This window comes from Trichomycterus rosablanca, chromosome 6, assembly GCF_030014385.1.
Source record: "Trichomycterus rosablanca isolate fTriRos1 chromosome 6, fTriRos1.hap1, whole genome shotgun sequence".
NCBI lineage: Eukaryota > Metazoa > Chordata > Actinopteri > Siluriformes > Trichomycteridae > Trichomycterus > Trichomycterus rosablanca.
The window spans coordinates 22,817,880-22,840,525 of NC_085993.1; the positions used below are offsets into that span (position 1 = coordinate 22,817,880).

General features: G+C 40.9%; 1 protein-coding gene across 1 annotated transcript in view; it reads left to right on the forward strand.

Moving 5' to 3' along the window:
* cntn4 (contactin 4) overlaps positions 1–22,646 on the forward strand; it is a 368,543-nt gene that overhangs the window by 292,468 nt on the left and 53,429 nt on the right. Inside the window, exon 14 of the mRNA XM_062997552.1 lies at positions 19,198–19,325. Coding sequence (XP_062853622.1) covers positions 19,198–19,325 — 128 coding nt within the window. The remainder of the gene's footprint in view (positions 1–19,197; positions 19,326–22,646) is intronic.

Below are 22,646 nucleotides of genomic sequence, written 5' to 3' on the forward strand. Positions count from 1 at the left end.
CTTGCCTTGTCAATTTAGATCTCCATTAAAGACATGCAGTTTTTACATGCATATACACACTTATATTTACAGTAGGACCATCACGCAAGTCTCCATTAAGTGCCTTGTGGATTTAATACAGGGCAGGAATTGAATGGTGGAGAGTCAGGGGCTCATGCTAAATTAGTGTGCTGAATTATTAAACAGCACAGAATGTGTTAAGAAAATTAGCTCTGGGAAAGTGTTAGGTCAGTATGCACTCCTCCTGATGGGCAGTAAAGAAGTAAAATAAAAATGCAGTGCTGCTGAATTTATGTAGCAAATTAAGCACCTTCTTAGTCCTCTGCAGCAATATGTGTTTGGCAGCAGTGCATATTTCCTATACAAAGCAGAGATTAATATGCTAACATGAAAATTTTATTACGACTGTTATTTTATTGTTCTGTATAATCGTGGAAAAGTATAATGTCACAGAGTTGTAAAGCAGACTGTGGTCGACACAGTGATCTTTTGGTGAAATGTCATGAATAACATTTCTTTCTTGTCTTGCACCTATACTACAAGGATTGAGAGTGTGTTTGTGAGAATTTCTGCCCATTTAAACAAAAGAACATTTGGGTGTTCAAGCACTGATGTTGATCAAATTGTGGATTACTGTCAGGACTCTGAAGTTCCTCCACTGCAGTCTTATCAAACAATGACTTTCACTGTTCCCCAAACTGTTGTGGACCATATAATTTATTAAATATTATTGATTATATACACCTTTTAGCAATTAGTATGGCTGAAACACCTAACCTTAATAATTTAAACGAGTGTCCACTTATGGCCATAAAGGGTATATGGTTGTTTTAATGCAACTAAAGGAAAACACACATATACACCGATCAGCCATAACAATAAAACCACCTCCTTGTTTTTACACTCACTGTCCATTTTATCAGCTCCACTTACCATATAGAAGCACTTTGTAGTTGTACAATTACTGACTGTATTCCATCTGTTTCTCTACATACTTTTTAAACCTGCTTTTACCCTGTTCTTCAATGGTCAGGACCCCCACCGGACCACCAGAGCAGGTATTATTTGGGTGGCGGATCATTCTCAGTACTGCAGTGACACTGACATGGTGGTGGTGTGTTAGTGTGTGTTGTGCTGGTATGAGTGGATCAGACACAGCAGCGCTGATTGAGTTTTTAAATACCGTGTCCACTCACTGTCCACTCTTTTAGACACTCCTACCTAGTTGGTCCACCCTGTAAATGTAAAGTCAGAGACGACCGTTTATCTATTGCTGTTGTTCATCAGTGGTCACAGGACGCTGCCCACGGGGCGCTGTTGGCTGGATATTTTTGGCTGGTGGACTATTCTCAGTCCAGCAGTGACAGTAAGGTGTTTAAAAACTCCATCAGCGCTGCTGTGTCTGATCCACTCAAACCAGCACAACACACACTAACACACCACCACCATGTCAGTGTCACTGCAGTGCTGAGAATGATCCACCACCCAAATAATACCTGCTCTGTAGTGGTCCTGGGAGAATCCTGACCATTGGAGAACAGCATGAAAGGGGCTAACAAAGCATACAGAGAAACAGATGGACTACATTCAGTAATTGTAGAACTACAATGTGCTTCTATATGGTAAGTGGAGCTAAAAAAATTTACAGTGAGTGCAGAAACAAGGAGGTAATTTTAATGTTGTGGCTGATTGGTGTATACACCAACTAAGGGTTGTGAGTATGAACATATCCACATAAACAAACCTTTACTAAAGCAATTTACAGAAGATTTATAAATAAGTTTAAAGAAAATAATTTTGTTAACAATAGCTGCTTATCTTAACTAAACCTTGCTTGAAATACTCTTGCTTGTAAGTCTCCAATGATTTTTCACAGAGGCGCTAAATTAAAATGATGAAAAGTACTAATTACCAAGTGCTACAAATATCTTAATTACTAATGTGTAGTCTAACAGATTGTAGTTATTGAGTGTGTAATAAGGGTAATTTACTAAAAAATGTGCAAATGATAAAAAAGAGCATGAAAACAGATTTTATTTCATTGTCATCAACCACTTCATCCTGCTTCCACTGTGACCCACACTGGGCACAAGGCAGGAATATTTAGGATATTCAGGAAAGATCAGTCAGTCAGGAAGCTGGATTAGATGGTGTAACTAGTTTACTTTCGTGCTTGTTACTATTTACAGGTGCCAATTTAGTTGCTATCAGTAGACTTTTACAGGTTGGAAGGAGAATGATCTATAGACTGTTGTGTATGTTGTACTTAGTTTGTTACTTTAAATCACACATCGGGGTCAACCATTGACTTGTCATAAAGTAAATGCTGTCCTTTTATGTGTTTAGGCAGTTGTAGCCTAGCGGTTAAGATACTGGACTAGTAATCACCAGGTCACTGATTCAAGCCTCACCACTGCCAGGTTGCTGCTGTTGGGCCCTTGAGCAAGGGCCTTAACCCTTAATTGCTCAGACTGTATACTGTCACAAAAAATAGCAATTACAGTTATGTTGTTGTCAATACCAGTATTTTATAATATAATAATAATAATAAATGATATTCTGGCTCATGGCTAAATGTCTAACTATTGTGCAACTTGGCCAGTTTAAAAAAGCCCATATTGATCCAGTTTTCAGTGTGACCTTGGCTCTAATGTTTTGGTTTTTTGTTTTATAAAAGAAACTGGTCAGGGTGCAGGCAGGACTAAATTGGCAAAACACTGTTCTTGAGTTTTTTTAACAGCAGTTCTTTAGGCATTGTGAGAATTGCACATCGAATTAACAACTGCCTTTCATAATAAATTAAAAATATAAGGTCACACTACTTTGTGGGATTAACTGTACCCTTGACCTTTTGCCTAAATAGATCCAAACATATTTACATATTTACATATTTAACATTTTTATTAAGGCAATTAAATAAACGGTTGTTAGTATTCATGGAACCTGTCAGTAAATCAGCTTACTGGTGTTTTAAATATCCCTAATTAATCAGGATCCTGGTGTAAGCATAATCTCGAAACTATTTGTAAATTTCATTAGCTTTTGCCTTAAGGTACAGTTATTACCAGAGTCATCTAAATTAGCATGGATGGATGCTCTAACTTATTAAATCTACTAAAAAACAGACTTTGACAGGTTTATGTGCTTGTCAGATAGTAATGTAATGAATGTCCGGGTGTAAGAGGCATTGAGAGAGACAAAAAAATCAATATCAATTACCTGGCTATTGGATATCTGTCAAGAGAAAACCCTTTTTTCACCAACAAGTGATTGCTCTGGTCCAGCGATAAAAGGCTAAATATTTCCATGTGGCTATAATTGAGGAATTAACCTTGGGGTGATGATGAGGTAGGAGAGGCAGGAACATTAAACACTATCAGTGGGATGATTAGAAACTGACAAAGTTGACAATTATCAAAACATTCCCACAGAGTAAAGTCTTATGAAAGAAGCAATTGCAATAAATCAAAGCTCAAGAGCACTCTCTTGTGCATGTTCTAGAAAGATGTGTAATTACTTTTAGGCCTCAGTGTATACACTATAGTGAGAAACGTCTGTGGACACCTGATTATAAACTTGTTGAGCATTTTGGGAATTTGTGACCAATCAATTCAAAAATCATGTGTGAAGTCAAGCACTAATGTTGGATGAGACCCTGGTTTGCAATATACCTTCCAATTAATTTCAAACGTGATCAATAAAGCTGAGGTCAGACCACACCAAACTCATAAAACCATGTATTTATGGACCTTGTTTATGCACAGGGGCACGGTCATGCTGGAAGAGAAAGAGACATTTCTACATTGTTGCAACAAATTTGGAAACATATCATTTGTTTTAAATAGATGAAGTATGCAACTCTCTAGACATAGAATGTAATAATTTTGTTTTTAGGACTCATTTCCCAGGATTAGAGTAATTAATAACAGTATTTTTTTCCCTGTCATTAAATTTTTTGAGCAGTCTGAATTGTTCAGTAGTATCCAATATGCTACATTTACTGGTAACATAGCATGAAATATGTATTTATGAATGGTTGTTATATCAGAATTCCAAATTGTGAAGCCGCTCAGATGGCGCAGCGGTAAAACACGCTAGCACACCAGAACTGGGATTTCGAACACATCATTTTGAATCTCAGCTCTGCCATACGGCTGGGTTGGGCAGCTACATGAACAACGATTGGCTGTTGTTTACAGGGTGGTAAAAGCCGGACCGGGGCTCCTCATAACTGATGCAGCTACGATCTCTGCTGGCTGATTGATGGTGTCGAGGAATAATGTGTTGACCAGGGTGTTGCCCTCTGTACTCAAAGCTAATCTTCATATGAACTCGCCTCATGCAGGTGAAAAGATGCAGTGGGTACTGCGCACGTTTCAAAGGGGGCGTGTGTCAGTTGCGGCGCTCCTCAGTCAGCAGTGAAGGGTTGTATCGAGCGTAATGCAATCAGGGTAATAGGATACGACTAGATTAGGGACAGAATTGGGGGGGGGGGAATCCAAATTGTGATATTTGGATATACGGTAACTTTGACAATTAAACAAATTCTGATCTGATTCTGCTATTAAATTAATAATATCAGTATTATGGTATTCATGTCTATTTAAATTAACACATTATCATTTACAGTCCATGCTTAGACAAGGTGTTCAATTAAATTAAATTGGATTTGTGGGTTGTAACGGCGCCCTGCCCTATAAAAAGGCACATAAAATTTTAGTCTTTCTTTGACCTAGAAGAAAAATTTTAGAAAACTAGAAAAGGCCATAAACGATCTGTGTGCTCATCAATCACAATAAAATCCAATTGTCTATAAATGGAGAAATTTCAGCACTGTTGTTGTTTTCCCTAGGAGTGGGCTTCCTGCTTAGATCACACAAAAAACACTGTACATTGCTAAATTTACATTTACAGCATTTAGCAGAAGCTTTTATCCACAGTGACTTACAGTACAGTTACAGTATACAATCTGAGCAATTGAGGGTTAAGGGCCTTGCTCAAGGGCCCAACAGCAGTAACCTGGCAGGGGTGAGGCTTGAACCAGCGACCTTTTGATTACTAGTCCAGTAACCTAACCACTAGGCTATGGATTGACATGGATAAAAATCCAAGAATAACATCAAAAGAACAACAGAAGTTTCTAGAATAAAATCAAGTCTTTCTTTATATAGCCACTATTTGAAAATAATATGTGATTGTGTCAACGCTGAGAAAACCTCTGTTTAAAGTCTGGTGGAGGGTGCATTGTGGTTTGTGGAGGCTTTGTTGACTGAAGGTCTAGACAGAATACAATCATTAAATTTTTTTGTGTTACACAATTTATAAAATAATGTATTGGTAGCAGTCCATAATTCTAATTGACACAATAAGTAAAGTATATTGGTCAGTTGTTGCTTTGTAACTACAGTACTGGACTAACTACTGAACTAGGGATTAGAAGGTTGCTGGTTTAAGCCTTATTTCTAATTTCTGCCCATTTACCACTTTTGGACTAGGGGAAGGCCCTTAATCCTCAATTGATTTATTGTATCTGTCACAATTGTAAACAGCTTAGGAAAAAATAACTTCTGCAACATGCTGTAAATACACCGATCAGCCATAACATTAAAATTGCCTCCTTGTTTCTACACTTACTGTCTATTTTATCAGCTCCACTTACCATGTAGAAGCACTTTGTAGTTCTACAATTACTGACTGTAGTCCATCTGTTTCTCTGCATGCTTTGTTAGCCCCCTTTCATGCTGTTCTTCAAGGGTCAGGACCACCACAGAGCAGGTATTATTTAGATGGTGGATCATTCTCAGCACTGCTGTGACACTGACATGGTGGTGGTGTGTTAGTGTGTGTTGTGCTGGTATGAGTGAATCAGACACAGCAGTGCTGCTGGAGTTTTTAAATACTGTGTCCACTCACTGTCCACTCTATAAGACAGTCCTACCTAGTTGGTTCACCTTGTAGATGTAAAGTCAGAGACGATCGTTCATCTATTGCTGCTGTTTGAGTTGGTCATTTTCTAGACCTTCATCAGTGGTCACAGGATGCTGCCCACGGGGCGCTGTTGGCTGGTTGGTGGACTATTCTCAGTCCAGCAGGGACAGTGAGGTGTTTAAAAACTCCATCAGCGCTGCTGTGTCTTATCCACTCATACCAGCACAACACACACTAACACACCACCACCATGTCAGTGTCACTGCAGTGCTGAGAATGATCCACCACCTAAATAATACCTGCTCTGTAGTGGTCCTGGGAGAGTCCTGACCATTGGAGAACAGCATGAAAGGGGGCTAACAAAGCATGCAGTGAAACAGATGGACTACATTCAGTAATTGTAGAACTACAAAGTGCTTCTATATGGTAAGTGGAGCTGATAAAATGGGCAGTGAGTGTAGAAACAAGAAGGTGGTTTTAATGTTATGGCTGATTGGTGTGTAATGTAAATGTAAAGCAACAACAGAATAGTTTTGAGGTAAGAATTAATGTATTGGAATAGCCAAGCAGGAACCAGGGTTAACCAAACAAAGATGCTATAACATTTTTACATTTTCATTTTCAGCATTTAGCCAGACGCTTTTATCCAAAGCGACTTACACAATGAGCGGAACACGATGAGCAATTGAGGGTTAAGGGCCTTTGCTCAGGGACCCAACAGTGGCAACTTTGTGGTGGCGGGGCTTGAACCGGCAACCTTCTGCTTACTAGTCCAGTACCTTAACCACTGAGCTATCACTATAAGACAACCTAAAAAGAGCTGTGGTCATTTACTTGAAATGTGTAAATACTTAAAATGTACAAGTGTTTGTGTTATTAGTTTAAAAGGTGATTTGGATTAATATCAGACCACATTTTGTAAAAAAACAACAAAAAAGGAGGCATCCTGGTAATTCCAACACTATTTCATCATATGTGGCATAAAAATAACTTGTGTATTTTAATGTATATTTAATAAAATAACAGTTAATGTATAACTAGTGTCTAAAGAGTGCAACAAATTTAACACACCACAGCACAAGGTTAATTAATTTGTAAAACTCCGGTACGCTAAAGATTACCCTCTCTACGCCTGAGCGGCTTTTACTGATCCAATCTTAAACCAGATTTCTATCTTGGCATGTTATTTACACATCTAATAAAGACTTGTTTAGATTTTCAGCACCTCAGACGCTAATCAAAAGATGTTTTAGAGGTGGAAAATAAAGCAGCATGCATGTTCACGTTACAAGATCAAGGCAGATAGCATGTAATATAGCATGTAGTATTTGCTGTCATGTTGACTAATGATTTTATTCTGGGTATCGATGAGCATGCCGAAATCTGCATGTACATGCAAAAAATTGCAGTCTTGTTTGGAACTTGTGGTGGCTAGTTAATATAATTTTAGGTTTTTTTTCTTGAAATTTATTGGTGGTCTGATCCAAATCTAAGCCATAATAGTAAACAAACATTGCCTAAAGTAGGCCACTCAGGTGTTGGTAAAAACCGACGCTAGAACACCAGAGCTGGGATCTCGAATACATTGTATCGAATGTCAGCTCTGGGATCTCGAAAACATTGTATCGAATCTCAGCTCTGCCATTCGGCTGGGCTAAGCGACCACATGAACAACGATTGGCCTGTTGTTCATACAGGGGTGGGGTATTAAGCCGGATAGGGACTCCTTGTGACTGATGCAACTACGACCTCTGCTGGCTGATTGATGGCGCCTGCACAGAGCCAGGAAAAATAGTGTGTTGATCAGGGTGTGTCTCTCCGTACACAAGGCTGATTCATATATATGTGCTCGCCTGGTGTGGGTGAAAAAATGCATACGTCTGCTGCCCATGTGTCAGAGGGAGCGTGGGTTAGCTTCTTTCTCCTCAAATTGGAGCGGGGGTCGGCATTGGTGGAGAGGAAGCGTGAAGCTGGGCTAAGCGACCACATGAATAACGATTGGCCTGTTGTTTATATAGGGGTGGGGTATTAAGGCGGATAGGGACTCCTCGTGACTGATGCAACTATGACCACTGCTGGCTGATTTATGGCGCCTGCACAGAGGCGGGGAGAAAAGTGCGTTGATCAGGGTGTGTCTCTCCGTACACAAGGCTGATTCATATATACGTATGTGCTCGCCTGGTGTGGGTGAAAAAATGCATACGTCTGCTGCCCACGTGTCGGAGGGAGTGTGGGTTAGCTTCTTTCTCCTCAAATTGGAGCGGAGGTCGGCATTGGTGGAGAGGAAGCGTGACTTTGGGCTAAGCGACCACATGAATAACGATTGGCCTGTTGTTTATATAGGGGTGGGGTATTAAGGCGGATAGGAACTCCTTGTGACTGATGCAACTATGACCACTGCTGGCTGATTTATGGCGCCTTCACAGAGGCGGGGAGAAAAGTGTGTTGATCAGGGTGTGTCTCTCCGTACACAAGGCTGATTCATATATATATGTGCTCGCCTGGTGTGGGTGAAAAAATGCATACGGCTGCTGCCCATGTGTCAGAGGGAGCGTGGGTTAGCTTTGTTCTCCTCAAATTGGAGCGGGGATCGGCATTGGTGGAGAGGAAGCGTGAAGCTGGGCTAAGTGACCACATGAACAACGATTGGCCTGTTGTTCATATAGGGGTGGGGTATTAAGCCGGATAGGGACTCCTCGTGACTGATGCAACTACAACCTCTGCTGGCTGATTGGTGGTGAAAAAAGTGCGTTGAGGGTGTGTCTCTCCGTACACAAGGCTGATTCGCATATATGCGCTTGCCTGGTGTGGGTAAAAAAATGCATGCGGCTGCTGCCCACGTGTCGGAGGGAGCGTGGGTTAGCTTCGTTCGCTTCAAATTGGAGCGGGGGTCGGCATTGGTAAAGAGGAAGCGTGACGCAATCGGGCAATAGGACGCGTTAAAAAAAGAGTTGGGAGAAAAAATTAATTAATTAATAATTTAATAATAACAATATTGTGGTATTCTTGTTTATTTTAATTAACTCACAGTCAAGGCTGGACAAGATCTCTGTCCTAAAAACATCTCCAATATAAAGGTGTTCAGTGAAATTAAATTGTATTTTGCCTTCTTTGGAGCCTGGTGATAAAGTGGCTAGTTGATAGAATTTTATCAGGTGGAATAGGTATTGCATGTGAGTTGCGTGTACAGTAGCTTTTCAAAATTTATTAAGTCATACGACCTGGCTGTGTCTTCTCTGGGAAAGCCTTTTCAATGATGCGAGCCTGACTAGCTTTATTATTTCACTCCCAATTTAATTTTAGTACACGAGCTTCAAGATGCAACATTCCTCTTCCCAATTACCAAATACCTGAAGCCGTGGTTGGTCTGCGGCAGGTCTCCGTCAGGTTATAGCCAAGGTTTAGTGTCCAGAGGGCTGAGAGTTTACATTTGAGGAAACCATGGTAATGCCTTCAAGCAATTCTCTTTAGTAACTCTGCCTCACTTCTAAGTTGCTCTGGATAAAAGCACTTGTCAAATGAATTCTTCAAATGCTGCTCTGACATGTGGGTTGCCAGAAAAACATTACTTTTACAGTTTTTGTCTTTTTATTACACACAGCATTGTGTTTGCACTGAGCTTTGAAATCGGCATGGATCAGTCTGTCAGAGCCTGCAAGCATTAGTCGGCGTGATCTGAATATGAGAAGAGTGGGACCTGGGGTCAGTTTGTTGCTAAATTATTAATACACGCTTTTTCACACTGATTCACTAGAGAGAGAGAGAAAAAGAGAGAGAGAGGGTGTGTGTGTGTGTGTGTGTACTTGTGTCTCAGATAGTAATATTCCTCACACCTCATGCTGATGAGTTGCAGCATAAAACTACTACATGTATGAATAGTTTATAACATCAAATTTAAGTATGCATAAATGTGAATTTATAGAAACATAAAACTATAAGCATTTCTTTGTTGCCACAAACTGAAATGTTAGCGCTACAAGTAGAATATCTACTTATAGGTGAAATCAAATTAAAATAGATTTCAAAACTGATCAATTTGTAATGGAGTGGATGCTAAATTCATTTCACCAGAGTACAACAATCAGATGACCTCGTTTAACTGGCAGAAGAAGCACAGAGTCACAATGTGAGCTGTCTATGGCTGCGTCCGAAATTGCATACTTCCATACTGAACAGTACTCGAAAGCAGTACGCAAATGGGGGTAGTGTGTCCGAATAAGTAGTACCCGTATGACCTTCTGCAATTTTGAGTATGCAAACGATGCACACTTGCAATTCGATAATCTGTCCCATAATTCAACAGGAGCTGCAATGGCATTTGTAGCGGAGAACAAAGATGGCGGAAAGTGGAGTAAGACAAACAATAAAAATTTTATGATTAAGTACAACCCCGAATAACGTTATGAGCAGCTTTTTGGAGAACGACAGAATTAATTTTGTCTGATTTTAAAATTGTTATAACTGTAGCAATAAAACGTCATGCATCATGTGACGTTGGTAAGATGGCAGACATAGTACGTACGAGGTTGTGTGCATACTGCACACTTGCGTACTGACAGAGCTTAGTGCTTTACCAGCTGAGCAGTGCGAACTGTCTCGAATCTAGTTTGTACTGTTTAAGTGTGTGATTTCGGACGCAGCCATTGTCTTAATGCACTTCAAGTGCAAGGTTTCCTATAGGGCTGGCACCGATCTGATACTCTGGTATCTGATAATCTGGTATTGCTCCGATATTGGCCCAAATCACTGGATCGGATATCGGATGGAAAAAAACGTGTAATCCAATCCGATACTGTTGCTTAATGTAAATAACACTTAATGTAAATAAGGCCATTGTTTGTGTATAACGCAAATAACACACGAAGATACGTTACATAATTCAATGTTCAAACATTCGAGTGGGGAATCACGAGAACGCTACTTTAATGTCACACATGCTCAGTGCAAACGCAGAACAACATAGCACAGCCGGAGACTATCATTTTCTAATCTCTTCCCTACACACTCGCTCCCTATACACTAGCATTGTACACTTAACATTCATAAAGGGCCAGACAATGTATATGTAATTCACATTACATGACAAGTGTTGTTTATTGCCACTCACGCTTAATGACATAATTAACATGTGCCACTGATCTACAACTCGTCTGCAACAGCCATTCAGAAATTAAAACACACTGATCTACTTAAACTTTTAGCTTTTTAAAAAATTATCTATTACTGCCACATCTAAAAACACAATAAAAAACGCTTTATAAATGATAAATCGGTCTTGTTCCGACTTGGAGATCTCTCACGTCCTCAATGATTAATCCATTAGTGTTATGAAATAAAACAAACTACACCGTTTCCTGTTTTCCTCTTTAAAATCCAGCAGGGTTTTTTAATAAGCGTGCTTTGGTTTTTAATAATCTAAAAGCGTGACAGAACTTCTCAGCTCTTGCAGTATCGGTATCGGACATAAAAAAGTGGTATCGAGCCAGCCCTAGTTTCCTATATATCCCGACTGTTCTCTTTGATGCTGGGCCGTGAGGTTCAGCACAGTTTTTGCTGACGATGGATGTCAGCATTTTTTTCTTTTCCTGGAACTTCGGTTTTGGTGGTTTGGGTGACACGCCATGCTCGTCTTGGGAGAAAGGAATGCCCCAAGTCATGCCACAGTGTTCCAATTTCTGTAAGACCTGCTCACCTAGGGCAAACCTGGAAAGCACAGAAAGTTGTAAGCCCATCACAAATTCATAGGATCCAACTCTCAGCTATCTCCTGTTTCTCCATAGCAGGTTATGGACCTTGTGTTGTTATTTTCTTTGTTACTATTTATACATTGGCTGTTTTACTTCCAAATTATCCCTCTTTTGATTTGTGGTTATATGTGGTTGTATGATCTTAGCTTGACTTGAGATTCTGCATGGGTTCAATTATTCCTGGCAAAATAATAATAATAACAAATTGTTTTTTAAATTGTTTTTTGACAATAATAGACACAGTGTTTTCTGTGTCATTCTACTTCTGTTACAACAGTGTGAAATTTCATACCTTCAATTCTTCCTTTAAAACATGTAGTGCTTTCAACCAAGACCTCAGACTGTTGAGCAGATGAAGTGTAATATCAAGCAGGGATAGGGAAAATATCAAGTTTCAAAATCAAGTTTGTACATCCATTACTAAGTGATAAATAAAGCATAAGAATTTATGTGAGCCACTTACCACCATACTTTCCTTACCAGGAATTCTATATGACCTCTTAAACTTTATCGCTCTCACAGCTGTTTAACAAATCCCAACGTTCATGTAGCCTTAATATATTTAAGCTCTTTGAGGAATTAGTGAAATCCATGCATGTGTAAAACTTCTCTTTTGTTAAGGCTGTGTGTGGTGGACAGAGATGACCTGGAATGAAAAGAATGACAGTGGTCATATGAAGGAGAGATCAGATTAATACATAGCTTTAATATGTTTCCAGCAGCTGTGAAAACGGGAGAGCTGAGCTGAAAGCAGGTCATGACGTGAACTAGATAAGACAATGCAACTTCTGCTGTTGCTGTTTTCCTTCTCTCTTGGGGTGCTTTTATAAAAGAAAAGGAAAGCTAGAATAACTTGAGTAATCGTGGCTGTTTCTAGCTTCACACTGAAAAGTTTTTTTAAATGGTGCAGTTTTGACTTGCGGTCGTTGGGGAGATGAACCACAATTTCATAGCACTAAGTTGTGACTACAGCTTTTCTAAACCTATATTATAAAATTAAACAGCTTTTCTTATGCAGTACTTAATTTCGCTGATTATTCTTGCTGATAATTGTGGCTACTGGAATTATTCATCAAAGTAATTGGACATCTACCCAATTATAGAGAAAGTGTACGCAATAACAGGGATTGTTGTACATTACAAGGAATGACCACACACTTTTGTATGAGATTAATCATATAAAATCACTTATATGCTTTTACCCTTGTGGCAACAGTTTGGAAAAAGCTCTTTCTTGTTCCTGAATGACTGTGCCACAGTGCACAAAGCAAGGTTCAGAGACGTAATTTAAGATATCATTGGGTTTGGTAGAAGAGGAACTCTAGTGTCTTGCACAGAGCCCTGATCTCAATCACTGTGAACATCTTTGAGTTGTCCATCAGTTGCTAAATAAGTGCCTGACCTAACAAATGGTTCAAATTCACTGTAGACACACTTTAAAATTTTGTGAAAAGACTGTGTAGAGACTGTTATAGCCATACTTTATACTAATTCCTTATACTGCTGCGTTCTCTTCACTGGCTTCCTGTAGCTGCACTCATTCAGTTTAAAACACTGATGCTTGCCTACAAAGCCTAAAATGGACCAGCCCCAAGTTACCTTCGAGGTCTATGTAATAAAACCCCACTCTGTACCACGCAACCTCCCAGCCAACTTGACTTGATCCCCCACCCAGAACTCAGGGAAGACAAGCATCAAGGCTCTTTTCTGTACTAGCACCAAGTGTTAGAATGAGCTTCCCTTGTCTGTCCGAACATCTGAGTCTCTTGCTGTCTGTAGAAGACGATTAAAAACACACCTCTTTCTAGATTTTGATAGGGATGGCTAACAAGCTCAAGGTCAGGTGTCCACATAATTTTGCTATGTAGTGTATTTAATATAATATGGTCATTATGTGGAATTAACTGTCATTTTTCTTATACTAATGACTGCTTGGTGGTGTGGCTCATTATGAAATTTGGTTGGTTTTGTGTGGTTGGAGGGAGTGACTGTCAGGCATTTTGAACCCCGGCTCGTTGTCCCCATATTCCTCTCAAGTCCACACAGAGCTTGATACAATGATGCAATTTTCTGTAAGAATGATTTGCAGTGTGCTTAAGAAATTAGGTATTTTGTTCAGGTGATAACCCTCTCTGTGCTCAAAGCTTTTTTAAGGCTGAACTATTATGTTAAATTTTTTTAACTTTTGCAGTTCTTTAGGCAGATGCAGATCCCATTTCTGTGTGGTTTGCATGTTCTCCCAGTGTCTGCGTGGGTTTCCTCCGGGAGCTCCGGTTGCCTCCCACAGTCCAAAAACATGCAGTCAGGTTAATTGGAGTCCCTGAATTGCCCTATAGGTGAATGGGTGTGTGTATATGTGTGTGTACGTTTGTCTGCCCTGCAATGGACTGCCGCCCAGTCCAGGGTGTTACCCCCCCCTCCCCCAATTGGATAAGCGGTTAAAAAAGTGAATGAGTGAGTGAGTACTTTAGGAGAGGACACAGTACACTAGGCTAGGTTTTCTCTCAGACAAGGTAAGGGGGTTCAGAGGGCCAAGGTTTAAGGGTCACAGTTCTCTACTGAAGTAGGGGACAGCACAATCCATGTGCTTGTTTAAATGAAAAGAAGGACATTCAGCCCACTGGGACATAAGCATACACTGCCCTCAGCGAACCTCTGAAAACTCAGGTGTATATGTGCTTGCTTTACAGTGGCATCAGTGTTAAGTCCCCAGTGAAATAAACAACCACAAGGAAAATAGCAAAAGACAGATAAATGAGAAAACGGGGAAACTGACCAAAATGACTAAAAGAAGCAGAATAGTCACTCCACTAACTTGTACAGCCTGCATCCAGTGTGGATCTATGTCTAAGGTCTACTTACACAGTCAAGTCACATTATTATGACCACCAGCTAATATCCAGAGTAACTGCCGTGTGCAGCACAGACATCAGCTAGACGGGCTGGGAGTGTCTCAGTAAGGTCCTGGTAGGTTGTCACAGGAATCTGGAGCCATGCTGACTGCAGTGCATCCCACAGCTGCTGAAGGGGGCGTGGGGGAGGTTCCATAGAGTGAACACGACGATCAAGGTGGTCCCACAGATGCTCACTTCAGTTCAAGTCTGGGGAATTAGGGGGCCAGTGTAGTACTTGGAAGTCTTGGTCATGCTCTTCCAACCAATGTCGGACTTTTCTAGTCGTGTGACACGTCACATTGTTTTGCTGGAAGATCCCATTCACCCCAGGGAAGACAGTTTTACCCATGGGACTTTGTTGTACTTTGTGCAGACAGCTTAACGCAGACCTTATATACCTACCAAGCCAGCTCACGAAATGTGATTTCCTTCTTGAGCTATGCACTGCCGCTATCGAAAGTACACCGTCATAAGAAAAGTAGATAAAAGTATCAGCCTCAGTTGCTAATGAGTCACAGATACTGCCGTATTAAAAGAGCTTCCACTATCAGTCATCTGCACCAAGCAGTAGGTGAATCGGAGTACAGTTGTAAATGTGGTTAATGTGTTTGTCACCTTGGATAAAGAAACCTGACTGTGACCTTTTGCAAACCCCAAATGTCATTGCATGGCCAAAGACCTCCTACTGTTTTTTCTGTGAAGAAAAATCCGGCCGAAGCTGAAGATGTGGTGGGGTGGATAAATCCCATCTGAAGAGCTTCCTTGATGTGCTCATTCATGGCATGCTCGTTTTTTTATCTGATGGGACACATCCAGAGAGGAGGCTGGTGGCACAGAGGGCAGTCCACTGATATGGAGGGCAGTCCACTGGCCTTGGCTTTGCTGAATCTTCACACAGATCCTGGTACTATGGGGGAATCTGGACAGCGGTCTGTATCGGTGGGCTTTCTACTGACATTTTAGATATCATCATCTGAGGGAATTTGAGGCGTTTTTTAAACAGCGATCTGACCAGACAGTTGACAGTAATCACAAATGATATCTTTTCCAGATGGAGCGAGGTGACACGCATCAGGATGGTATCCTAATCCTGTTACAACATTTAGAGATGCAGGATTTAAGTGCAGGTTAATTTTAGTAACAATCCAGCAAAAGTACTGACAGGGACATTCCAAAACCGTAGTTAAGAAACAAGGATTCAGGTTGCTCAATCAGTAAACAACTCAGACAATTATAAAGCTTAGGATGAAACATAAGAGGCATGAACCTTTTGATTTAGGTCATGTCACAACAGGGCAATGGATCTACAGGATTTTGACTAGGCCACTTTGAAACCTAGAATCTATTTCTTTACATACATTCATATGTTTAAAGCATTTTATTTATTTATTGTTTCATTAAGAAAATGTGACAAAATCTGCTGGTAAAATATACAGTACATAAGTAATTATGCTTGTCCATAGCTAGTAACTTCTGGGTGTCCATATATATAGGACTAATTTAAATGCACCCATTAAAAAGTACCTTGAGAGGAAAACTCATACTGTCACATTATTCTGTGGAAAAATCTGTCTATATAGTCAGATGAATTCCATGATCCACCATAAAACTAGTCTGTTATGAAAAAGAAGCCAAGTGAGGCTGTCCACAGTTCAGCAAACTTTACACTGAAATGGGTTTTAAGGCTGCCTTAAAATAAAGAGCATCCTGCTCCTGCTATTTCAGTGTCCATGTGATCAACGGCAAACTTTGGTCAAGCTTTTTTTGCATTTTCCCCCAATTGTTCTCCCAATCTAGTCGTGTCCAATTACCTGATTGCATTACACTTCCTCTCTACTGATGTTGACCTCCACCCTGACTGAGGAGAGCCGTGACTAACACACGCCCCCTCCGACACGTGTGCAGTAGCCGACTGCATCTTTTCACCTGCATGAGGTGTGTTCTTATGCGGATCAGCTTTGTGTATGGAGAAACACACTGATCACATTATTCCTCGTCTCTGTGCAGGCGCCATCAATCAGCCAGCAGAGATCGCAATCGCATCGCGTCACGAGGAATCCCCTCCGGCACCCCTCTTGAACAACATCTTACTGTTGTTCATGTAGGCACCGGGTGGCAAAGCTGAGATTTGAATCGATGAGTTTGAGATGACAGCTCTGGTGTGCTAGCATGTTTTACCGCTCCGCCTCCTTAGTCAAGCTTTGAGGTGCAATTTAGGAAAAATTTATTGCAGGGCATTTGGCCATCTCTTGCATATTCAGGTTTTAGCGGTGGTGGGATAACACAATAGACCACTGCACCATCTGAACACTCCAGACAAATTCCCTGTTAGTTTAAGGTGACAGTTTTGAGTTCTTTCCAACTCTGGCATCAGACCACTCTTAATGTTACTAGGTTACAATCAAAACCCAGTCTTATTTTATAGGCACAGAGAAGTTAAATGCCATTACTGAACATTTGACATATTACATTTATGTCTTAGTTGTTGTGTATTTTTTATTTTTTTTTATTTCAAACCTAAGGCTGTTTATTTCAGACTTTAATTATATATTGTGTGTAGTTACAAAGTCCTGGTTTTTAAATTTTAAACTTTTTTTGATAAATACATCCATAACTCATTTATAACTCACTGAATGTTGCTTTGAAAAGAGTAGATTTGTCACAAAGAAGGCTCTAGAAATAAGGGTGCAATGTGAAATATATTTGCATGCATTACTTTGTTTAATTATTGTTGTGATGGTAAATGTGTTTGCAAAGTATCCAATGGTAACTGAGCAGTGGCGCTGGGTTATAATATATTATGCTGGTCTTGTTGCTGCATGAATGTGCCACAGCATGTTAGTGTGTTTCGTATATATTGTAAAGTAATGTTTTAGTTGAGACATTTTACCAATATATAATTTTTTGTCCCAATTTAAATTGTGTATATATTTAATTTCATTTTTATATTTTACCACTGCTTTGTCCTGGTCGGGGTTAGGGTTTCCCCAAAATCAATAAGCAGTTCAGTAACACATCCCAATCAGGGCAACAATCCACCACGGACATAGCCAATCATATCTGTATGTAGACAGCTGACCAGCCAATAGCACCACTGTGAGTTCCAACCCTAGTAGTGGGCTAGTGTAATTTACCACTATGTGACCTGAGCAATATGCCATCCAATAAATATTGTTTTAAAAACATAAATGGCTTACACACATATATATTTTAATGTGTGTGTTTATCATAATAACCTTTGTATACCCTCTGAAATGGCTATTTTCTTGTCTTCCCTCACTTAAATTCAGTCTTCATTTTAAAAGCAATGATCGTAAAATAGCAATTATGTATTGTTACGCTTAGGTGCTTCTTTCACACACATTGCTAACAAGGTATGCTTATATGCTTCCAACTTTGTGGCAACCATTCAGGGAAGGACCTTTAACTGTGCTGCTGTGCACAATTTGAGATCCATAAAGATTGGTTTGATGAGTTTGATGCTCTGGAACTCCAGTGGCCTGCAGAGTGTTCTGAACTCAACCCTGCTGAACACATATAAGATGAACACTGGAAGATGAACCAGGCCTTTTTACCAAAACATTAAGCTGCCTAAGCTCATGAATTTTGTTGTGACTGAATGGGCACAAATGTTGGACACACTTGTGGAAAGCGTTTTTTTAGAAGAGTGAAGGCTGTTATATCTGTAAAGGGGCATTAACTCCATATTGGTCCTTATAGTTTTAAAATGGAATGTCCAACAAGCTAATGCACATGTACAGTAGGAGCCAGAAAATTTAGCATTTTTCACAAATGTAATGCAGGGTTTCGATTTTAAATCATAAAATCAACATTACAATTGAAATGAAATGTTAAATACATATAAAAAAAATTACATTTAACTTCAACGTTTGAGATTTGTAATATTAAACACTGTGTTAACTTTAAGAAGGTGGCAGGTGCTCCTATGTCCACTATTAAACCCCTGCAACTCATTCAAAATGCATCTGCTTACGTGGTTTTTAATCAATCTAAACGCTGCCTTATCACCCCACTGCTTTGTTCTCTTTACTGACTTCCTGTAGCTGCACACATTCAGTTTAAAACACTGATGCTCGCCTACAAAGCCAAAAATTGACCAGCCCCAAACTACCTTTGAGGTCTAATAAAATCCCGCTCTGTATCACACAACCTCCAAGCCACTAGACTCGCTCAACTTGATCTTCCACCCAGAACTAGAGGAAGACATGCATCAAGGCTCTTCTCTGTACTTTCACCCAAGTGGTGGAACGAGCTTCCTTTGTGTGTTCGAACATCTGAGTCTGATTTGTATTCTTGAACTGTTGTCCACTTAAACTAAATTAAGGTAATGTTCACTATGGACACACTTCTGTAAGTCGCTCTGGATAAAAGCGTCTGCTAAATGCCGAAAATGTAAATGTAAAGAAAAGTGCAAAAAATAAGCATTTCCACTAGTGGTACAAGCCTTTTGTCCCCTAAGGTATATTGCTAACATAATGTTCAGTGTTGTCTGACTCCATGTTTTGAATATATACCAACTACTTTATTTGAGAAATATGAATAAATGTTGAAAAAAACTGTATGTGGTTTAATGTGATGTCCTTAAATTGTGTGATATTTGTTTTTAGAATCACAAATCTGGAGAGTGGAAGTCTGCGAATATCAAACGTCACAAAATCAGATGCCGGCCTCTACACATGTGTGGCACACAACCAGTTTGGAGTAGCGAGCAGCTCGGGGATGCTGATGGTGAAAGGTTTGAGTCTTTCTTCATTATAATCTTGGCAGGATTGCATATACACCAATGTGCTGTGGTATCTGGCACCAAGATTTTAGCAGCAGATCCTTTAACTCCTGTAAGCTGTGAGGTGGGGCCTCCATGAATCGGACTTGTTTGTCCACAGTGTCACGTGGGAGAGAAAGGACTCAAGTGCGGAGATTAACTTAAATAATAATTTTATTTTTTAAATGAAAAATTATACACAAAACACAAAACAAAAACAAAACCAATAATGAACCCCGCTGGAGACCGCTGGGCGATGCAGGCAACGAAAACTGAAAAAGGAAAACAAAGATTAATGCAAGGCGCGAACCTTGCATGGCGGTTGTGTTGCCACCGCGCTAACGTAGCGCGGGTGAGGGGGTGTGTGTAGACGCTGAAGATAAAGCGCTAGGTATGAACCGGGTAATGGCGTTATAGCCGAGCGCTTGACGGCATCACCATCAGGCAGTTACTGAACCTACAGGCGCTGAAACATAAAGCGGTGGGTATGAACCAGGTAATGGCGTTATAGCCGAGCGCTTGACGGCATCACCACCAGGCAGTTACTGATCCCACTATCACTGAGAATAAAGCGGTGGGTGTAAACCGGGTAATGGCGTTATAGCCGAGCGCTTGACGGCATCACCATCAGGCAGTTACTAATCCCACTATCGCTGAGAATAAAGCGGTGGGTGTAAACCGGGTAATGGCGTTATAGCCGAGCGCTTGACGGCATCACCATCAGGCAGTTACTAACCCACCAAGCTGAAAGCGCTAAGGCACTACAGCAATATGACACGGGAGTTAAGGACTCCCGGACATCAATAGCCCCCCGCACGGCGGTGGGCTACGGGAAGGACGCGATCGGCGTGGCTTCGCTGAAGGTTGCAGCTAATGAAGTTCGCCGATCTGAAAAGAGAAGAAAAGAACAAATCAGTTAGACAACCTCAGAAGTGCGGATTCGAACCGGGGATGTTGACGCGAGAGCCGAACACTTAACGGCCTCGCCATCCAGCGGTTACGAAACCAAATGACCACTTAAGATGAGAGGTTAATGCGGATACGGCTGCAAGCGCTATCGCTTGCTGTTTAGCAGCACCGCTAACGCTAACCGAATAAAGAAAAGGCAGCACGAGGGCTGCACGGCGTCGCACCACGCTAAAGCAATAGGCTAAATAAAGATGTTACCTCGACCTTGCAGTCTTCACACCCTAATGGCACATGCCACCAGGGGATACCGTCTGGCCTATAAAAGCGTGGATGCGCTGCCACCAGCGAACTGAAAAAACAAACAAAAGAAACAAAAGCAGACAAAAGGTGCGACACCCGCTGCTGTGCAGAGCTGGCTTAAGTAAGCCAGCCCACAGCTGCAGGCAATTCGCCCTAATTGGAAGGCCTATTATTTAAGGCCTTCCTCTACTGAGCTCTGTAAGGCTCTGTGACATCAGGGAAGAGTGGTAAGTACCACTGACGCCACAGAACCTTACACACAGATGCTCGATTGGATTGAGATCTGGGGAATTTGGAGGCCAAGTCAACACCTCAGACCCGTTGTTGTGGTCCTCAAACCATTCCTGAACCATTTTTGCTTTGTGGCAGGGCGCATTATCCTGCTGAAAGAGGCCACAGCCATCAGGGAATACCGTTTTCATGAAAGGGTGTACATGGTCTGCAACAATGCTTAGGTAGGTGGTACATGTCAAAGTAACATCCACATGGATGGCAGGACCCAAGGTTTCTCAGCAGAGCATTGCCCAAAGCATCACACTGCCTCCGCCGGCATTCTTTCTTCCCATAGTGCATCCTGCTGCCATTTGTTCCCTAGTTAATTTGAGCAATTTGAGCTACAGTAGCTCGTCTGTTGGATCAGACCACACGGGCCAGCCTTTGCTCCCCACGTGCATCAGTGAGCCTTGGCCACCCATGACCCTGTCGCCAGTTTACCACTGTTCCTTCCTTGGACAACTTTTGGTAGATACTGACCACTGCAGATCGGGAACACCCCACAAGAGCTGCCGTTTTGGAGATGCTCTGACCCAGTCATCTAGCCATCACAATTTGGCCCTTGTCAAACTCGCTCAAATCCTTACGCTTGCCCATTTGTCCTGCTTCTAACACATCAACTTTGAGGATAAAATGTTCACTTGTTGCCTAATATATCCCACCCACTAACAGATGCCGTGATGAAGAGATAATCTGTTATTTACTTTATGCCTGGTCGTTGTATATCTCCACATTGCAATATATGCATTGAATTTCTTGTGAATATCCTTCACAAGTAATTTATCTGGCTTTAGGAAAGAAGAAAATGTTTTATTTCCTAATAAGATAAAAAAACGATTTATATTGTCACGGTTGCAGCATGTGGAAGCCTCGGGGACCCTGGCTCCGATTTCTATCTTGTCTAGGATGCAGAGATCTATTATGCAGTATTAAATATAAATGAGATTGCACGATACTGCATGTTTTGTGTAGTAAAAGAGTGGAGGAGGATCTTAAGAAAGCAACCATTGCACTATGGTGAAAGAAGCATGTATCTGGATCCCATTATCTCTTCTATGACACCAGTTTCAGGCTCCTTCTATGAGTTTTTATTCTTTATGCAATCATTGTATTAAAAAAGAAGTTACACTATCTAATCTGCTGTCAAAACAGCCATAGCTTTCATGTCCTCTGGCATTAATGAGTCGGTTGCTACTCACCTTACTGTTCCTTGCTGTTTCTTATGCATTTTCCCCCTATTTTCCTCCCAGTCTTGTCACACAATTATCCGATCATATTTTGCTTCCTCTACTGCTGCTGCCTGCCGCTTCTGTCAAAAAAGCTGACTGCTTTTTCTTCATCTGCACGAGGCGGGTTTATATGGAGAACCGTATCGTGCATGGAGAGTCATGCTCTGATCTCTACCATCCCCCGTCTCTGTGCAGACGCCATTAATAAGTCAGTGGAGGTCAAAATTGCAGCAGTTATGAAGAATGCCCTCTGCCACTTCCACCCTTCAGACAACCCAATCACTGTCTGTGTAGGCACCCAGTCTGTCTGTAGCAGAGCTGAGATTCGAACTTCAGAATCTCATAAATCTGTTCCCTACTCTGTTATGCCTAGTTCACACTACACGATTTTTGACAGGTCACCGCCAGACAACTTTCAGTTCACTCGGGGCTCGAAAATCTGCTCTTGATGGCTATGTGTGAACTGTTCTACAACTCGATCCAAGTGGCTTTCTGAGTGCTCGCAGACTCAAGAAAAATATCTAACATGTTAAATATCTGGACTTGTCGGTGACTCAAAATCATGTAGTGTGAAAGGTGTTGC